This window comes from Hyalella azteca, unplaced genomic scaffold, assembly GCF_000764305.2.
Source record: "Hyalella azteca isolate HAZT.00-mixed unplaced genomic scaffold, Hazt_2.0.2 contig12151, whole genome shotgun sequence".
NCBI classification, from domain to species: domain Eukaryota; kingdom Metazoa; phylum Arthropoda; class Malacostraca; order Amphipoda; family Hyalellidae; genus Hyalella; species Hyalella azteca.
The window spans coordinates 108,787-123,863 of NW_025942115.1; the positions used below are offsets into that span (position 1 = coordinate 108,787).

The window sequence follows — 15,077 nt, forward strand, 5'->3', positions numbered from 1 at the left end:
AATCAGCTGCAACAAAACCATCTTTGCTCCTTAGCAAAGGTATATTATATTAATAATTTGATCCTGTTTGTTGTATGATTTCATCTACCCTAGATCATTTCTGATGGGAAAAGTTGCACCTTTTTGAGCAAAAACAGTATATAAATTCATTTTAAATATACTACCATAGTCCTTCCTATTTTTGCTATAATTGTGATTGTCATAGTACCAGTACTGCTCGTCTGATATTAAACTTACCAGTAATGTCTGCTTCATTTCCAGGTACTGCTTCACTAACAGTGAAAATGCCAATGATCAAACTAGATGTTTATATATAGAAGCATAGCTTATTTCATGCCCTAGAGACCATGACAGTGGAAGACAAGTCTGAGGGCTCGTCAGAAGGTGGCTCAAGTGGCCGTAGCAGTAGCAGCGCCACCACATCCTCCTCGTCAAGGCACCGAAGAAGTAGCTTCAGTTATCGCAACAGTTACTCCAGCGATGCCATCTCGTGGCTGGCACTCACAGGAGTGCCAAATGTCCGCTCCAAAGTTGGGCTCTACATCCGTGATGGTTCCAGACTCAGGAGTGATTTCCAGGCTCTCTATAGAATCGCTGATGGCAAAAAGTGGGTTTTGAAATTCCATATTGTGTGTGAAATATGTTGAGCTGTTGTTAAGAGAATGTTTTATTATCTCCACAATTGTTTTTTCTAATTTCTGTAATTATTTTATTAGAACATTATTAGAAATTTAAGTTCTAGGATTTGGAAAATGTTTTTAAACGACCACTAAAACAGGGTAAATATGGGCGAGTTTTTAATACTATTGATTTATGTAATATGATTAAAAATTTTCATATTGACTGATTCATATTATTACAAATTTGTTCTCAAAACACAATATCTTTCCTGATTAATTGTATTGCATCATGCTGTAGTGATGTGTTTCAGTTTCAAATTGAAACTTAGATCTTTCCATTATGGATTACATTGCAGTATTTATGGTAATGAGGGTAATGAATTTTAAATATAAAGTCTAATCAATCATTAATTTTATCCTCGGCTGAAAAACTTTATTAATGTCTGTCCAAGTTTGGATGGTTGATGCAAGTTCTCTATTATGTAGAGACTGAAATTTGACTTCAAATGAAGTATCTCCTTACTAACTTGCAGGATACTGGAATGTCTTGGGATGTGCTGGCTCAGGATTAAACGTTTTTAATCTGTTTTTCATTCAGAATACCATATTGGCTGATAATCTTTCTTACTGTCACGTTTTCTTTTTCTGTGGGAATTAAAACCTCAAAAGCTTTGCCCGAATGTTTGACGTTTTCGCGCACGTCTTTCACTTTTTATTACTCCTTCAAACTCGACGGTCGGGACAGAAGAATTAGCTTTTGTACTGAATCAAGAAAAGATATCATAGGCATTTGTGTTTTTATCTGAAAATTTAGTAGTTCATCAAATATCGAATCATTCAATCGTATCAAATCGAAAATGTATTTACGTTGCTGTTGCATTATACAGGTATATGTATACACCTTTTTAATGGGCGGAAACTGTAGGGCCGAATACTACAAAATTCTCAAGGCGATCGCAAGTTCTACGATGATAAGGCCATATTTGAGTATAATTCTTTGACTCGTTGCAGGAGGGTTCGGGATCGAAGAAAGTTGCTTCGTAAATTTGAAGTGATGAAGCACATGCGCGACAGAAGAAAAAAGGCAAGTATCTTTCTGTCAAAACTTTTTATTTTAGAGCTTTATGCTTAAGTAGCGGTTCCCAAATTTAAGCGCGCTTAGCAACACTAGCGTGCCAACACTTTCTGGGCAACGAGTCATTTTTCATTATTTCTACATCACAAATGTTTCACTGTCGAACACAATAAAATTTGTAAATAATTTGCACCTGTTGATACACGTCACCCACGTGGGCTCAACGGCCCATTGTTGAATTCAAATTCACTCACCTAATACTGTGCACAAAAATTATTTTCTCACTTGTAGACAAAAAAATCTTGATTCGTTGTTCAGTTGTGCAATGAATATTTCACCGGGTATTCGCACCGCAGAACCTTAAAAACTCCGCCATTGTCAGAGCCTAAGGCACTAGGCTAACTATAACGCATTGTACTGCGCTGGAGCGCCCGATCTTATCACAAAACTCATGTTCCTCAAAGCGTATTTGCATCCTGCTGCTTTGAGAACTCGATCCATATCAATGTTCTCGAACTAAAGAAGCTTGCGGTCCTGGCGATCCGTCATTGCGCTTATGTCAGTCTCCGTGACGCGTGAGAATTTGTGTCTTCTGCTAATGCAATCGACTTGTTCGCCTATTGTTTCCCTTTAATTCGGGATTTTAGTACGAAAATATTCGTTAATTACTAGGAGTGTATTTGCTGTAGTTATTGGTCTAGATTTATAAGTTTGAACATGGCCTCATCAGTTAATTTGAATGACGCCATGGAGGAAAGCATAGACAACGTACAAAACGACTCCTACAAAGAAGCTCTGGATGTTCTGAGAGCCGTGCAAGACGCCTCGCTTAAGCATCTACAAACGATTCATTTGAAGCCGTCGTCTGTGTTGACAAGACGGCGGCGCGCGTCGTTCATATCTGTTCCGTTCAACCGTCGCCAGGAACTGACAGTGAACCGAGGCAGATGGCCGGTTTTCTGCGACATACCTGAAGATGGAACGATTGGAAACTCCACACTCGTACGTCGTCATTCACATGCGTGTGTTGGTGCTATGGAAGCCCATGTGCTTTCTGGTATTGATCACTTAAGTAATAAGCAGAAAAGCCACCGTTTAATTCGTGACGACTTTCGTGGAGATCTTCTTGGCCTGCAACCGAGCGCAGTCGAGGCTCGCTCTTGTTTCAATAACACTGGCGATGAGCCGAAGCAATCCTTGTCTGTATTTTGTTCGAGCTCTATTGCTAGTTCGTCAGATGATATCCTTTTATTCAGTAGTCATGCTTCACGTGCTCAGTTACTGCAGGAACGAAGTCAGTTCCGCGAGAAGACGAATTCTCTTGGGCTCCAGGAAGCCAAAGAAAGTATTCCTGAGACGTCTCAGTCGTCGATGCCGGTACGATCAGTCTCATTTTCGTCCTCTGAAGATGGAAGTCTCCCGTCAAAGCATCTGATGTCCCGATCTCTTTCTCTGGATGAAATCGCCTCGAGAGATGCGGCCAAGAGTGGCCGAATAAGGCGTCCCCCCGTCTTCGAACCGCCTAAGTATGAGAACCTAGCCTTGGACGACGATGTCATCGGGCGACATTGCTTAGACGCAAATCAATTCTCAACCTACCCAAAACAGTTAATAGAACTGTCTAAAAAATTTTCAACTGCAGCTGAGGTAATAAAGCCATCAAAAATACTGCCGTGTTGCTTCTCTGATGTCTGCTACTCTTTCATCCTTGCGGGGAACTGTTCAGCGAGCATATCTTTGATGGAGCAGTCGGAAGAACCGCTCCACGCAATTGCTATCATTATAGAAGACCTTCCAGAGACGGTATGTCTTTCATGCACGCGGATCAGGATCTTGTTCATGCTACACTTATAGATTCTTCACCTTATTAAATTGTACGAATGATGAGTTTCTTGAATTTCCAAGATTATCAGTCTACTCTGGAAAAATTTCGCTGCTCTTACTCGTTTCCATGCCGCTGTTCCAATTCATAATTTGTTTGCCAGGTGAAGAAACTAGTGTATTTCAATAGGTTTCGGTGTGTTTATCATTTTTTTAGCAGTGTACTTGATAGAGTGATGATACATATCGTATTTTAATTCTTTAAATTTTGTAATTCCAGGTGCAGGGCGACGTGAAGAACGAGGCGCTGGCAGGGGGGTGTGCGACAGGCCCGCCCTCAGCTGTCCCTGCGACGCCTCGTGTCGAGGTCGACGCCAACCCTTCCTCCTTCGCCACCTACGCCAGCGTCAGGTTAGAGGTTCCTGCATACCAACGACCTGTAAAAAAAACCTTACTTGTTAACAATGTCGATAGCATGTGTTGCACTGATACGCCTTTTAGCTGAGCAATACTAGGTCAGGATGACACACACACAAGTGAAAATACCTCACTAATTGTTGTGAGTGCAATGTATTATTGTTGTACAGGTCGTTAGTGCTGCGTGACGCCGCACGTCAGGCTCAGGTCATCTACCAGTCCACCAGCCAGGCCCCGCCCTCTGACTCTGACAGCGAGGACGACAGCGTCCAGGCGTCCATGATCAACGTCCTGCCGCTGCCTAAGGTCAACTGCAGCTCATTATTCTTGAGGCTCACAGAACTTTTTTATTCATTCAATTGATTATTCTTCTTAAAAGCACACATGACAATATTTCTGTATTTACTCAATTACTCAGGTTTGCTTGATCATATGCTTCTTGTGTCGCACCCACTATTTTATCAACTTAATTACAACTTAATTATTATTTTTTTTGTTCAGCTGCTTGTCAATAATGCAGCGGCTGAATAATACTTGCCAAGGTTTATTATAGAATAGCATTTTACGCTCCCGGAAATGGTAAAAAATGGAGCTCTCAACTGGTGTGAGAGACGAAAAGAATTTATTATCAGGTGCTAGAAATTTGATACATTGGTCGAACAATCATGAAGTATTTAAAACAATTCATTACCATGTTCTTTCTAAGCTTTTCACTTATTGTTTAGATGGTTTACGTAGGCCTAATGTAATTTGAATTCCCCATTGTTCAGATGGTTGGCGTATATGACTAATGTAATTACAAGCCCTCATTGTTCAGATGGTCGGCGTAGGCCTGGTGAGTGTCTACGAGTTGATACAAGGCTCGGTGTCAGCGTACCCAGCGCTGTGCATCAGGGCGCTCGAGGCGCTGCTGGACATCTTGCAGGGCCAGCAGCCTGAGGCTCTCAGGAACGAGCCCGCGCATGTCATTGGTAACTAGAACACCAAATTTGTATTTATTTTCAGAATAAACGTTACTTTGCACATCATTGGCGACTAGAGTAACTAAAATAACATGTTGTATATATTTTATACCTTAGCGTTGAATATGATACGTTTTCAATTACGGTACCTGCTGATGGGCATTGCTTATGTTCGGTCTGATGACTTCGTTATTATTAATTAGCAATCCTCTTCAAGACAAGCACACCAATACGTGTTACTGCCTCGAGTATTTCGTAAATAAGATGTGTACAATAAATTTATGGTGGGGTTTAATATTCTGTACCGCACGTGCTAGCCGGAAAATCGTCATTACTCATGCTTGATATAATTTTTAGTTAACATCTAACTTTTCTTTCACGGTTTTTATAATTTTTACGGTCCTTTCGCTAGTTTTGTAAGTTAATGCGTGTTCGTTAATTAACTACAGACGCGCTGTTCCAACTTCTGCTGCGGTTGTGCACCTCAAGCGGAGGGGGCGGGGGCGGGGACCTTCTGAGCTGGCCCTCAGCCTCCCCCCTCACAGGGGTCGCGTGTGCCTGCCTGCTGGCGCTCGTGGTCGCCAGGGGAGACTCTGCCATGTACCTCCGGGCCGTTACAGACATCCTCATCACGTCCAGACACCTGGCCGTACAGACCATACAGGTGCTGAGGGTGTACAGACCATCCATGTGCTGAGGGTGTACAGACCATACAGGTGCTGAGGGTGTACAGACCATACAGGTGCTGAGGGTGTACAGACCATCCAGGTGCTAAAGGTGCACAGACCATACAGGTGCTGAGGGTGTACAGACCATCCAGGTGCTAAAGGTGTACAGACCATCCAGGTGCTGAGGGTGTACAGACCATACAGGTGCTGAGGGTGTACAGACCATCCAGGTGCTGAGGGTGTACAGACCATCCAGGTGCTGAGGGTGTACAGACCACCCAAGGTGCTCAGTGGTCTGTTAAGGGTGATCTAAATGGATGGTCTGTAAAGCATATGATGTTTTACAGACCATCCAGGTGCTGAAAAGCTATGCATGCGGTGCTGTGCAGACCGTCCTGGTGCTTAGTAGGCGTAATAAGATTAGCAAGGAAGGACTATTGATGTAGTGCTATTCCACGTTACGAGAGAGGAATAACCTTCTAATATATTGCTTAAATATCAGGGCTTTTTGAAATTCGAACGGGAAGTGAAAATGTGATTAGGTATTGGTACTTTTGATTCATCTTAAGCTTTATTTAGGAGGATTGAGGTTCTTGCTGCACGAAATGGATTTTTTAAATTTAAATATACTCTTAGACAAACGTTTCCTGGAAAAGACCCATGAAACCATGCTACAATGCTGCTCCCTACTGACGAAGGATTCCTTGCAGGTGCCTCTGATTTTGACGTACCTGCAACGTAGCGTGCACGCGCTGCTGCTGGGCAAGCTCACGAGGCCTGACTGGATCACAGTGGGCATCCCTCACAAGGCCTGCATCGACACCTTCCCTGTCAGGATGATGACCGGTAAACAATACATGGCTTCTCTTCAAAATCTTCTCTTTGCACAAGGGAAGAGCGTAAATTAAATATAATTATAATGCATGGAAGGTTCACTTGCTTAGTACATGTTTTCTCTCGTAACTATACACATACAGAGGTTAAATTTTTGTTTAACGCACGATTTGAGAAGACTATTGTTTACCTGAATCGCGTACTTTACATGTAAGGTTTAATCTCATGTTACATGCTCACCTCCTACCCTTACAGAGGGCGGGATGAGCGATGTCGGCTCGACAGCGATGACGTGTGACGGCCACTACCTGTACGTGCACAGCGCGCACGGCATGTTCAAGATCGGCTCAGGGTTCGGCGGGACCAGGAAAGGCCACGTCTACATGCACAGGCCCGACTGCTTCCCCAGACAAACCGGGTGGCTTGGCTTCGCTAACGTGCGTCGTGGCGTAGCAGTACTGGCGATATTAGCGTTTGGTTATAATTGGAATATAAGTGTCGTCATGTAATATTGTTGGATCAAACATACTATAATTAGATTAGATGTTGAAAAATGCCACAAGGGATTAGCTTTATTTATTACAATTTTCAGTTCGATAATATGGTATTATAAATTTACTCAATGTTGGGTCCCAATTTATGAACATAATAAGCTTGCTTTTAATCACATTTATAATCGCATTTTTTGCTTTGCTCACTTTTTTGCTTTGCCCCAATCACCTAATTGCACTCCCCCCCCCCCATGCCCGAAGTCCTACTACCTCCTCACCCCACTGTTCCCCCGCAGGGCGACGTGTACTACCGGCCAGAAGGCAGCGGGCGCGAGCTCATGACACTGGACCGCGAGTCCCTGAAGATCTCAGAGGTGCACCAGACCAGCGGCTTTGGGTGGTCCAGGGGCGCCCCCTTCAGTGATGGCCAGTACATCGGCTACATCCTCCCCGACAGAGAGGTGATAACTTCTCCTTGTATTGAATACATTTAATGATTTCTCTGTAATATGTTCTTAGCGGACACATTCACGGGACATGAATCTGGCCTCAAAAGATAATCTTGCTGCCTAAAATGTAATGAAAGCTGTGTGGTCTTAGAACGAAAGTCTTTGATGATGTAATTTACGAGCTACTGGAAGCTAAATTTTCAATGACCTCTTCTTTTGGCCTCTATTCTCGTCTGAAAATTTAAATTTGCCTCATGTTTTCGTTATTTTAGTCAAGATCTCAAGAGCTTATCTGAATTATTCCGTAATTATCTATATGTGTGCGAGAAATTCATGTTTAAAGAGGACATAATTCTTTAGGACGGGTTCGTGGTTCGCTCCTACAACCCCGTGGTGAAGCCCATCCCCCTGGTGAACGAACTCAGCCTCGGCCTTGCCGTGAGATGTGTTCAGGTGAGACGTCACTCAGAGAAATGAGAGAGACTTGGTCCAAATTGTCATGTACATAATGCCTTCGCGTGGGTCTTTCTGGTCTCTGTTTACGTCCTTTATGCCCGTGTAAAGTCAAATATTTGTGCCACTATTTGTACAATATGACGCATTCATTTGCCTCTGCTCCCATTGTCTGTTAAGCATACATCATAATTATGTGACACGCACTGCTGACGCATTAGTTATTTGAGTAGTGGTAACTACATAATTGCAGCTATATTCTCAAAATAATTGCATGCATCTAAATAGACATTTCATTTGTTCAGGTTGAAGAGTTTAACTGAAATTTATACAGCCATTGTCTCAAAAACATTTACGCTGTTGATTGAATCTAAAGACATTTCATTTGTGCAGGTTTTCGGTAACAACGAAGCGCCCCGCGAGCTGGGATCGGGCGTGGACGACGAGGTCGTGTGCGTGGCGGCTGGCAAGGACTTCACTATCCTGTGCACCTCCTCCGGCAGGGTGAGGGGCAGGGCGAGGAAGGGGCGGGGCGGGGAATGGGTGAGGGGCGTGGCGGAGAAAAAGGCTGAGCAGTGAGGGGTAGGGGCGAGGTCAGGAGCTGGACAAGGTGAGGGAAGGGGTGGAGAAGGGCGAAGGAGTGGGCAGGTTGAGGGGCTGGGCAGGATTAGAGTCTGAACATGACGAGGTGTTGTTCAAAGTTTGGTGTTTGTCATAGCGATGGGCTGGAATGTGCAGGATGACGGACTGATCAGGCCATGTTTTTGGACGGGGTGAAGTTAAATGCCTAACACTACCTGTTTTACAGCGGCGTATTCTCCATTCCATAGCTGGTAATTCCCCGTTTTGCAGCTGCATTACAGCGGCAAGGCGTCAGCTGTGGGCCTGAAGAATACCAGCAACGTGATGACCAACAACGGCGGTGTTGCCGCTGCTGCTGCGGCTGTCGTCAACAACGTTGTTCCTACGCTCTTGTCTGCCAATGCTGCAGCTGCCTCAGCAGCTCCCAATGATAAGGAAGCTCTGCAAAATAATTCTGCTCAAGCTGCAACTGCAAATACCGCCTCGTCAAAAACGTGAGCAATTATGTTGAAATTTTCGACCTCTATATATGATTTTGCTTTTTAGATTTTGATTGGTTTGAAAAAATATTGTTCACTTAATGCAGGAATTGATCCCGAAATGAATCACGTAAATTGTTTCAAGAGCTTCATCCAAAATCATTACGTGTCTCAGATAATCCTCAATTAAGAATTCATCAGCCTATGCCAGGTGTATGGCTCAATTTATTATCGCCAGCAGTCTAGTTTACTTTGATACACCGGCTTTTGATATGGCATGGAGAATGTGTCACTTCAATACACTCGCTTACTCTCAATATGGCATGGATTTTAGTGAATGTTCCAATTGAATTCACCGGTTCACACAACCAAACACAAACATGGCAAGGATGTAAGATAATTTATTGCAGGTGTCGGTGGCCGGAGCTGGTGGTGTGCAAGCGGCCGACGATCGTGACGGTATGCGTGGGGCACGAGGGCCACCACGCCTTGCTGCTGTCCGACGACGGCGGGGCATACTTCGTGGGCACCGCCAGGCGCGGCGAGGACGCCGACCCTGGTTAGGGCATGACTCGTTACTGTCAGGGCATGACCCATTACTGTCAGGGCATGACCCGTTACTGTCAGGGCATGACCTGTTACTGTCAGCGCATGACCCGCTACTGTCAGGGCATGACCCATTACTGTCAGGGCATGACCCAGTGCCCTTTTTAGCCATCCATTATGATCCATATACTGTTATTGTTAGTAGGCTAATTGCAACATAAAAAATAACACCTCAAAAAAGACAAAAAAGCTGAAAAAATAAAAAAAAATCAAATAAATAAAAAAAAATCATGAAAAAATCAAAAAAAAATCATTGATTTTTGATTTTTTTGATTTTTTTTTTTTTAAATCAAAAAAATCGCCAACCCTGTTTTAAATGTCCGGAATTTTAAATGATTCCAAAGCCATCATCATACAAGAGAAGAACATTTCGGAGCTAAAAATTTACCATGACTAAGTTAATATTTCAAATAGAGAAACAAATTATTGAATTTATGGTTAAATTTTATATTATTATTTGAAGTTTGAAAGATATATTTCTTTTTCTGCTTTAACGTTTAAAAAAAAGCTTATGTATGGTCGTGTATTTATTGTGCAATGGTTTACAATGGTGAAGAATGATGTGCGAGTGTTGCTGTATCATTAGTTGCAGTGAACAAATGAATATAATAAATAAATAGTATAAAATTATCTAGCAATTTGTTTCTGAACTGGTGTTGTGTTGGACTGCGCAGGGAAGTTCCGACGCCAGCCTAAAGCTGTGAAGCCAAAGCGCATGAGCAAGATGGAGGACCAGCACGTGGTGGCGGCGGCCTGCAACCACGCCACCAGCGCCCTCGTCACCAAGCGCGGCCAGCTCTTCTTGTTTGGCAAGGATACCGCGCACGCTGACCCTGCTACTGGTGCGTGCTCTTATCTAGATTATCTGCCTTCCTTTTTGATCGTGTGAGTATTTTATCGCTCTTATTAATCATCACCAAGATAAGTAATCAACTTGGTATATTCATGCGACATGCTAAGGCCTGTATTACAATGGCGAGGATGCTTTGGTGGTCAAAAAAATTGCGAGTTTTCACATTTTTGATGAGTTTAGGTTAATTTGTGGACTGTGGTTGAATACTATAGTTGTGGTATTAGAACAAGTTAATTAGGTTTATTTCAGTTCTGTGGTTTATTCTTTTTATCCTAATAATGAATCTGGTGTTAAACTGTGTGCCTGTTCGTGCAGGTTTAGTGAGTGACCTGAAGGAGGCGCACATCGAGAGTGTGAGTCTGGGCAAGGCACATGCCGTGGCCGTGACCAACAAGGGCCTCGTCTACACCTTCGGTATCAACAACAAGGGCCAGTGTGGCCGCGACTTCAATTCCGCACTTAATGGAAAAGATCTCGCACCTGGTGAGAGCTGCTGTATTTAATTGAGCATTAAATTACCTAGTGTTCTTCTCTATACTTGTTAAAACTCACAACACTTTTTGTAAGTCGCGACGTATTAATTATGGCCTGTATGGTCCACTATGGTGCTTGTCACTTAATCGCGAGCTGGGTGTGCTTTGTGGGACTATTAAGCTCTATCGTATTAATGCTTCCATTCAAGCTCTCGGAAACCTCCTGTTCTGGTGAGTTTCAATCAATACTCAGGGTCCAAATGTTACAATAAGCAGCTTGGGACCTTGTGAAGCTTTTTGGCTTATTTACCTGCAGCGCTCGTGGTGTGGTGTCCGACTTTCTAACTCTCAGCGAATATATAAAGTTCTTTGACGCCCACAGCAAACGGTAAGCTCTTCCAGTCAAGACCTCTGATGTACAGTGGGGGGAAATAAATATTCGTACACTTGAAAAAATCGTATTTTAATGTATGTAAGTACACAAACTTAACAGGAAAAGTGATTTAAATTATGTATAGAGACGCATAGTATTCAAAAATACTATCAAAAGAAATTAAATCTCAATGCAACAAAAAAATTTCTTTTGATAGTATTTTTGAATACTATGCGTCTCTATACATAATTTAAATCACTTTTCCTGTTAAGTTTGTGTACTTACATACATTAAAATACGATTTTTCAAGTGTACGAATATTTATTTCCCCCCACTGTATATAACACGACACCAGACTCTACAACCGTTATAGATGCACGTAACAAATTCAAGATAATCATCTCGCGTCCGTAATCCACGAACTTCTGACGAGTCTGGTGTTTATAAGACGGTTATCATTTGTCTCGTATCATCCATTGGAATTGCTTGCCTGCTTGCCTCACACACGATCTTTTGATCCTTATGTTACTCACGAATTTTTTATATTTATGTTACTCACGAATTTTTATCCTTGTGTTACTCACGAATTTTTTATCCCTGTTTCTGTAGACGTTAAAGTCCTCATACGATTCCAGCTGCCTGTTCAACCTTCTGTTACCGCTCGTTATCGTTCGTTTTGTTTTGATCTTTACTGATCTTCTTTTTCTTTATATTCTTATATATTCCTCTGAATTTTGACCCGAAGGATCTATCAATCGGTTTACTTGCTTTAGTTTATTATCTTCTGGTTATCTTATAGGTTGGTTATATTATCTTCCCAACCTATGAAACTTATTCTATTTCTCATGTTTTTCACAGCACTTGAAATTTATTCGTAATTATCCTGGTAATTATAATTATTATCTTGCATTTTGCTCATAATATAGTTTGAAGAGAATTGATCACATGAAAATAGAAGCGTCTTCTCTGAATTGCAACGCAGCCTTTTGCTTGTCAATGAAAAACAACAGAATTGGGATTTTTTTAACTCGCTCAAATTTGAGGGGATGTAAAAAAGTGCTGATGTTTAATTCATCTCATGATCATAATTATCTCTCTGTACTATTTTCCTGCAACATTTTTTACACTTTATTTTTTAACTTTTATTTTGTGATGTTGTTGCCTCTTCCACTTACAGTCCACTCTCCTTGCTGTATAACCAACAATTCAATTATTCTGTTTGAATATCACAGATTTTATTCTACAGTACCATAGTAGCATACTGTAATTTCTGACCTGCAACAGTCCCGATCACTTCAATCTAATTAATAATATGAAATTAAAAATTTATTTTTAAAGACAACGCATCTAAAGAATCCAGTGTCTCCTATGCTACACATGTACGAAAAATTTCTAATTTTATTTTCAAATATAAAAAAGTTTAAATTTTTTAATCTATGAAAAAAATTAAAGTTTCAAAATTATTTATTCTGTCAATTGATTCATGCATTGTCTCCAAATTTACGCAAGTGTGCAAAACTTTGGATTTATTGGAGAGGAAGAAATGTGTTAGATATCAATTATAAGATTTGTAGCAGTCAAACACACAAACAAACAATGTTGTAATAATATACACTTAAAAGTTACTTTTTAAAGACAACACTTCTGAACAATCCAGTGACATGGATGTTACACATGTACAATGAATTTCTAATTTATTCTGTCAATTGATTCATGCATTGTCTCTCACTTTATGCAATTGTGCAAAATTTCAGATCAATTGGACAGGTCAAATTGTGTCATATATGGATTATAAGATTTGTAGCAGACGAAATTATTTTTTAATTTTTTTAATAATGAAAAAAAAATTGTTTCATTTAAAAAATTATTTATTCTGTAAATTGATTCATGCATTGTCTTCAACTTTACGCAAGTGTGCAAAATTTCAGATCGATTGGACTGGTAGAAGTGTGTTAAATATCGATTATAAGATTTGTAGCAGACAGACAGACAGACAAACAAACAAGAAGTGAAGTTAAAGAGAAGTCTTGTAAAAAGTACTCCGTATTTGAAGCTAATTTCGTCACTTATAATTTCTCCTTTTCCACCTATTCGACACCCGATTTGTTTTTGCCAAGAATAGAGCTGGAAATTGGAGGTCTTGTAATTCAGCCTTAAGTAGGATTCCTTTCAACAACTGCAGATTCTGTGTGTTATTAGACCAAAAACTAAATGTGTTTCACTCAGAGATATGAGAATGTTGATTCTTCCCTTAGGTGTTTGTGTACGTGTCTATCAATACTAAACGCATCAATGTATCTGAGGGTTGCAATTCTGATTAAAAGTTATTTTTTAGCGGTACTATTATAGATTTAAATTTATTAGTTATCCCCAACCTCTGAATTTACATTGCTTATTTGATTTAAGTACTAGTAAAGTTGACTTTATTTCAGTTGTTTTTGTATATTATAGATGGTGTATTGATAGCTTTACCATGTCACAAATTGCGGATTGCAATCATTACCTAGTGTTGGTAGAATTTTTGTTTAGTTTGTACGCATTAATATAAAGATCCTCGATTCTTCCTAAAAGCAAAATTCCATAGATATTCAAACTTAAGCATTTGCACTTCGGTTGCACTGCCCTAGTTTTGCAATTTTTTAATTATTTTTTCTTATATATTCCTTCTTTAAAATTGATATTTTCTGTTTATGTGTATTTTATTTACATTACCAAGGTACTTGTCCATTGTTGTTGATCACCTTCCGAACATTAGCTGTGCATCTCAGTGTCTCCTCACCCTTTGTTTACATTCCACATTAATTCATTCATCGTTAGACGGACTTCCAGGAAATTTAAGTCAATTTCTGATTCACACTCATCCCTAAACCCGGTGGCTTGGCAGTGTATCTGAGCAACGAAGTATCCACTGACGATGACAAGGACGACAAGAAGAATTGCTCTGAGAACAGCCCCTCTCTTCCTCCCAAGCTAAGAATAAAGACAAAAGCTAGAATCAAAATCTACCAGCGTTCCCATCTGCCTGACCGGCACGGTGAGTCTGTCTAGGTATAAAAAGAACCTCAAAAGAGTTCAGTTCATTTGGGGACCTCCAAAAGAATCATTTTTATTTGTTTAATTTCACTGCAAAGTCCCGTCTTGTAAAAGAGACGATCAGCGTGACCCGCGAGGTTGGTTAGGATTCAGGATTTTTCTATTAATTTAGTTAGAAAATGTAGCATTCCATTTTATGTTAATAAATATATAGACTTTCAGTTGTTCATTTCACGAATATTCTTAACCTCTTACATTAATTACTCGTTTATTCTTAAGAAGTTTATGATTCTGGAAGTTGTAGTAGTTACGGGAGCGTTAATGCTAGAGCTTACCTTACGTTATACATCCGTATTCCTTGTATTTGCAAGCGCATTTTTTTACATGCAATTGAACATGCGAGGCTCTGATCATCGAATATTATTTTGAAGATAAACAATACAAACATTTCTTGGTCCTAGGGGCGTCTGCTGTAGCGGCTGCTGGAGACGAAGACGGGGACGACGAAGAATGTGGCGGCGACAGCGACGATGGCGGGGATCCCGCCGCTGCTGCTGCGGTAGCTGGTGGTGGTGCTGGCGCCGCTATGCCGCCTAATGGCGGGGTTGGCGGTATCGGTGGTTTTGGGCTTTGTTTCCGAGGCCGGCATCGGTTTTACCGCGACCATTGCATGATCTGCTACTTCTGCCATGACTGCACGGGATATGGCGCCTCCTGTGTCTCCAGCAACCGCCCCAACAGAGTGCCTGGACAGTACGTTCTACATCTAACATTCTGGGGCTATATTCATCCAGTTTTTGAAAATTATCATTTTGTATTAGAGTAATGAGCCGATATACATTTTAATTCGATTGGTTGAAGTGATGCTTTGGACTGCAATTAAGTCCA

The 15,077-nt window shown here is 41.1% G+C and overlaps 1 protein-coding gene across 1 annotated transcript in view; it reads left to right on the forward strand.

Annotated features, from left to right (window-relative positions):
* Positions 1-260: 260 nt before the first annotated feature.
* Positions 261-15,077, forward strand: part of LOC108676629 (E3 ubiquitin-protein ligase MYCBP2) — a 75,652-nt gene continuing 60,835 nt past the window's right edge. Inside the window, exons 1-17 of the mRNA XM_047883149.1 lie at positions 261-607; positions 1,632-1,704; positions 3,797-3,927; positions 4,104-4,239; positions 4,751-4,904; positions 5,345-5,559; positions 6,274-6,409; positions 6,653-6,834; positions 7,185-7,349; positions 7,698-7,790; positions 8,184-8,294; positions 8,643-8,866; positions 9,262-9,410; positions 10,132-10,299; positions 10,626-10,793; positions 14,041-14,190; positions 14,651-14,942. Of these exons, the coding sequence (XP_047739105.1) occupies positions 348-607; positions 1,632-1,704; positions 3,797-3,927; positions 4,104-4,239; positions 4,751-4,904; positions 5,345-5,559; positions 6,274-6,409; positions 6,653-6,834; positions 7,185-7,349; positions 7,698-7,790; positions 8,184-8,294; positions 8,643-8,866; positions 9,262-9,410; positions 10,132-10,299; positions 10,626-10,793; positions 14,041-14,190; positions 14,651-14,942 (2,807 nt within the window). The 5' untranslated portion in view covers positions 261-347. The remainder of the gene's footprint in view (positions 608-1,631; positions 1,705-3,796; positions 3,928-4,103; positions 4,240-4,750; positions 4,905-5,344; positions 5,560-6,273; positions 6,410-6,652; positions 6,835-7,184; positions 7,350-7,697; positions 7,791-8,183; positions 8,295-8,642; positions 8,867-9,261; positions 9,411-10,131; positions 10,300-10,625; positions 10,794-14,040; positions 14,191-14,650; positions 14,943-15,077) is intronic.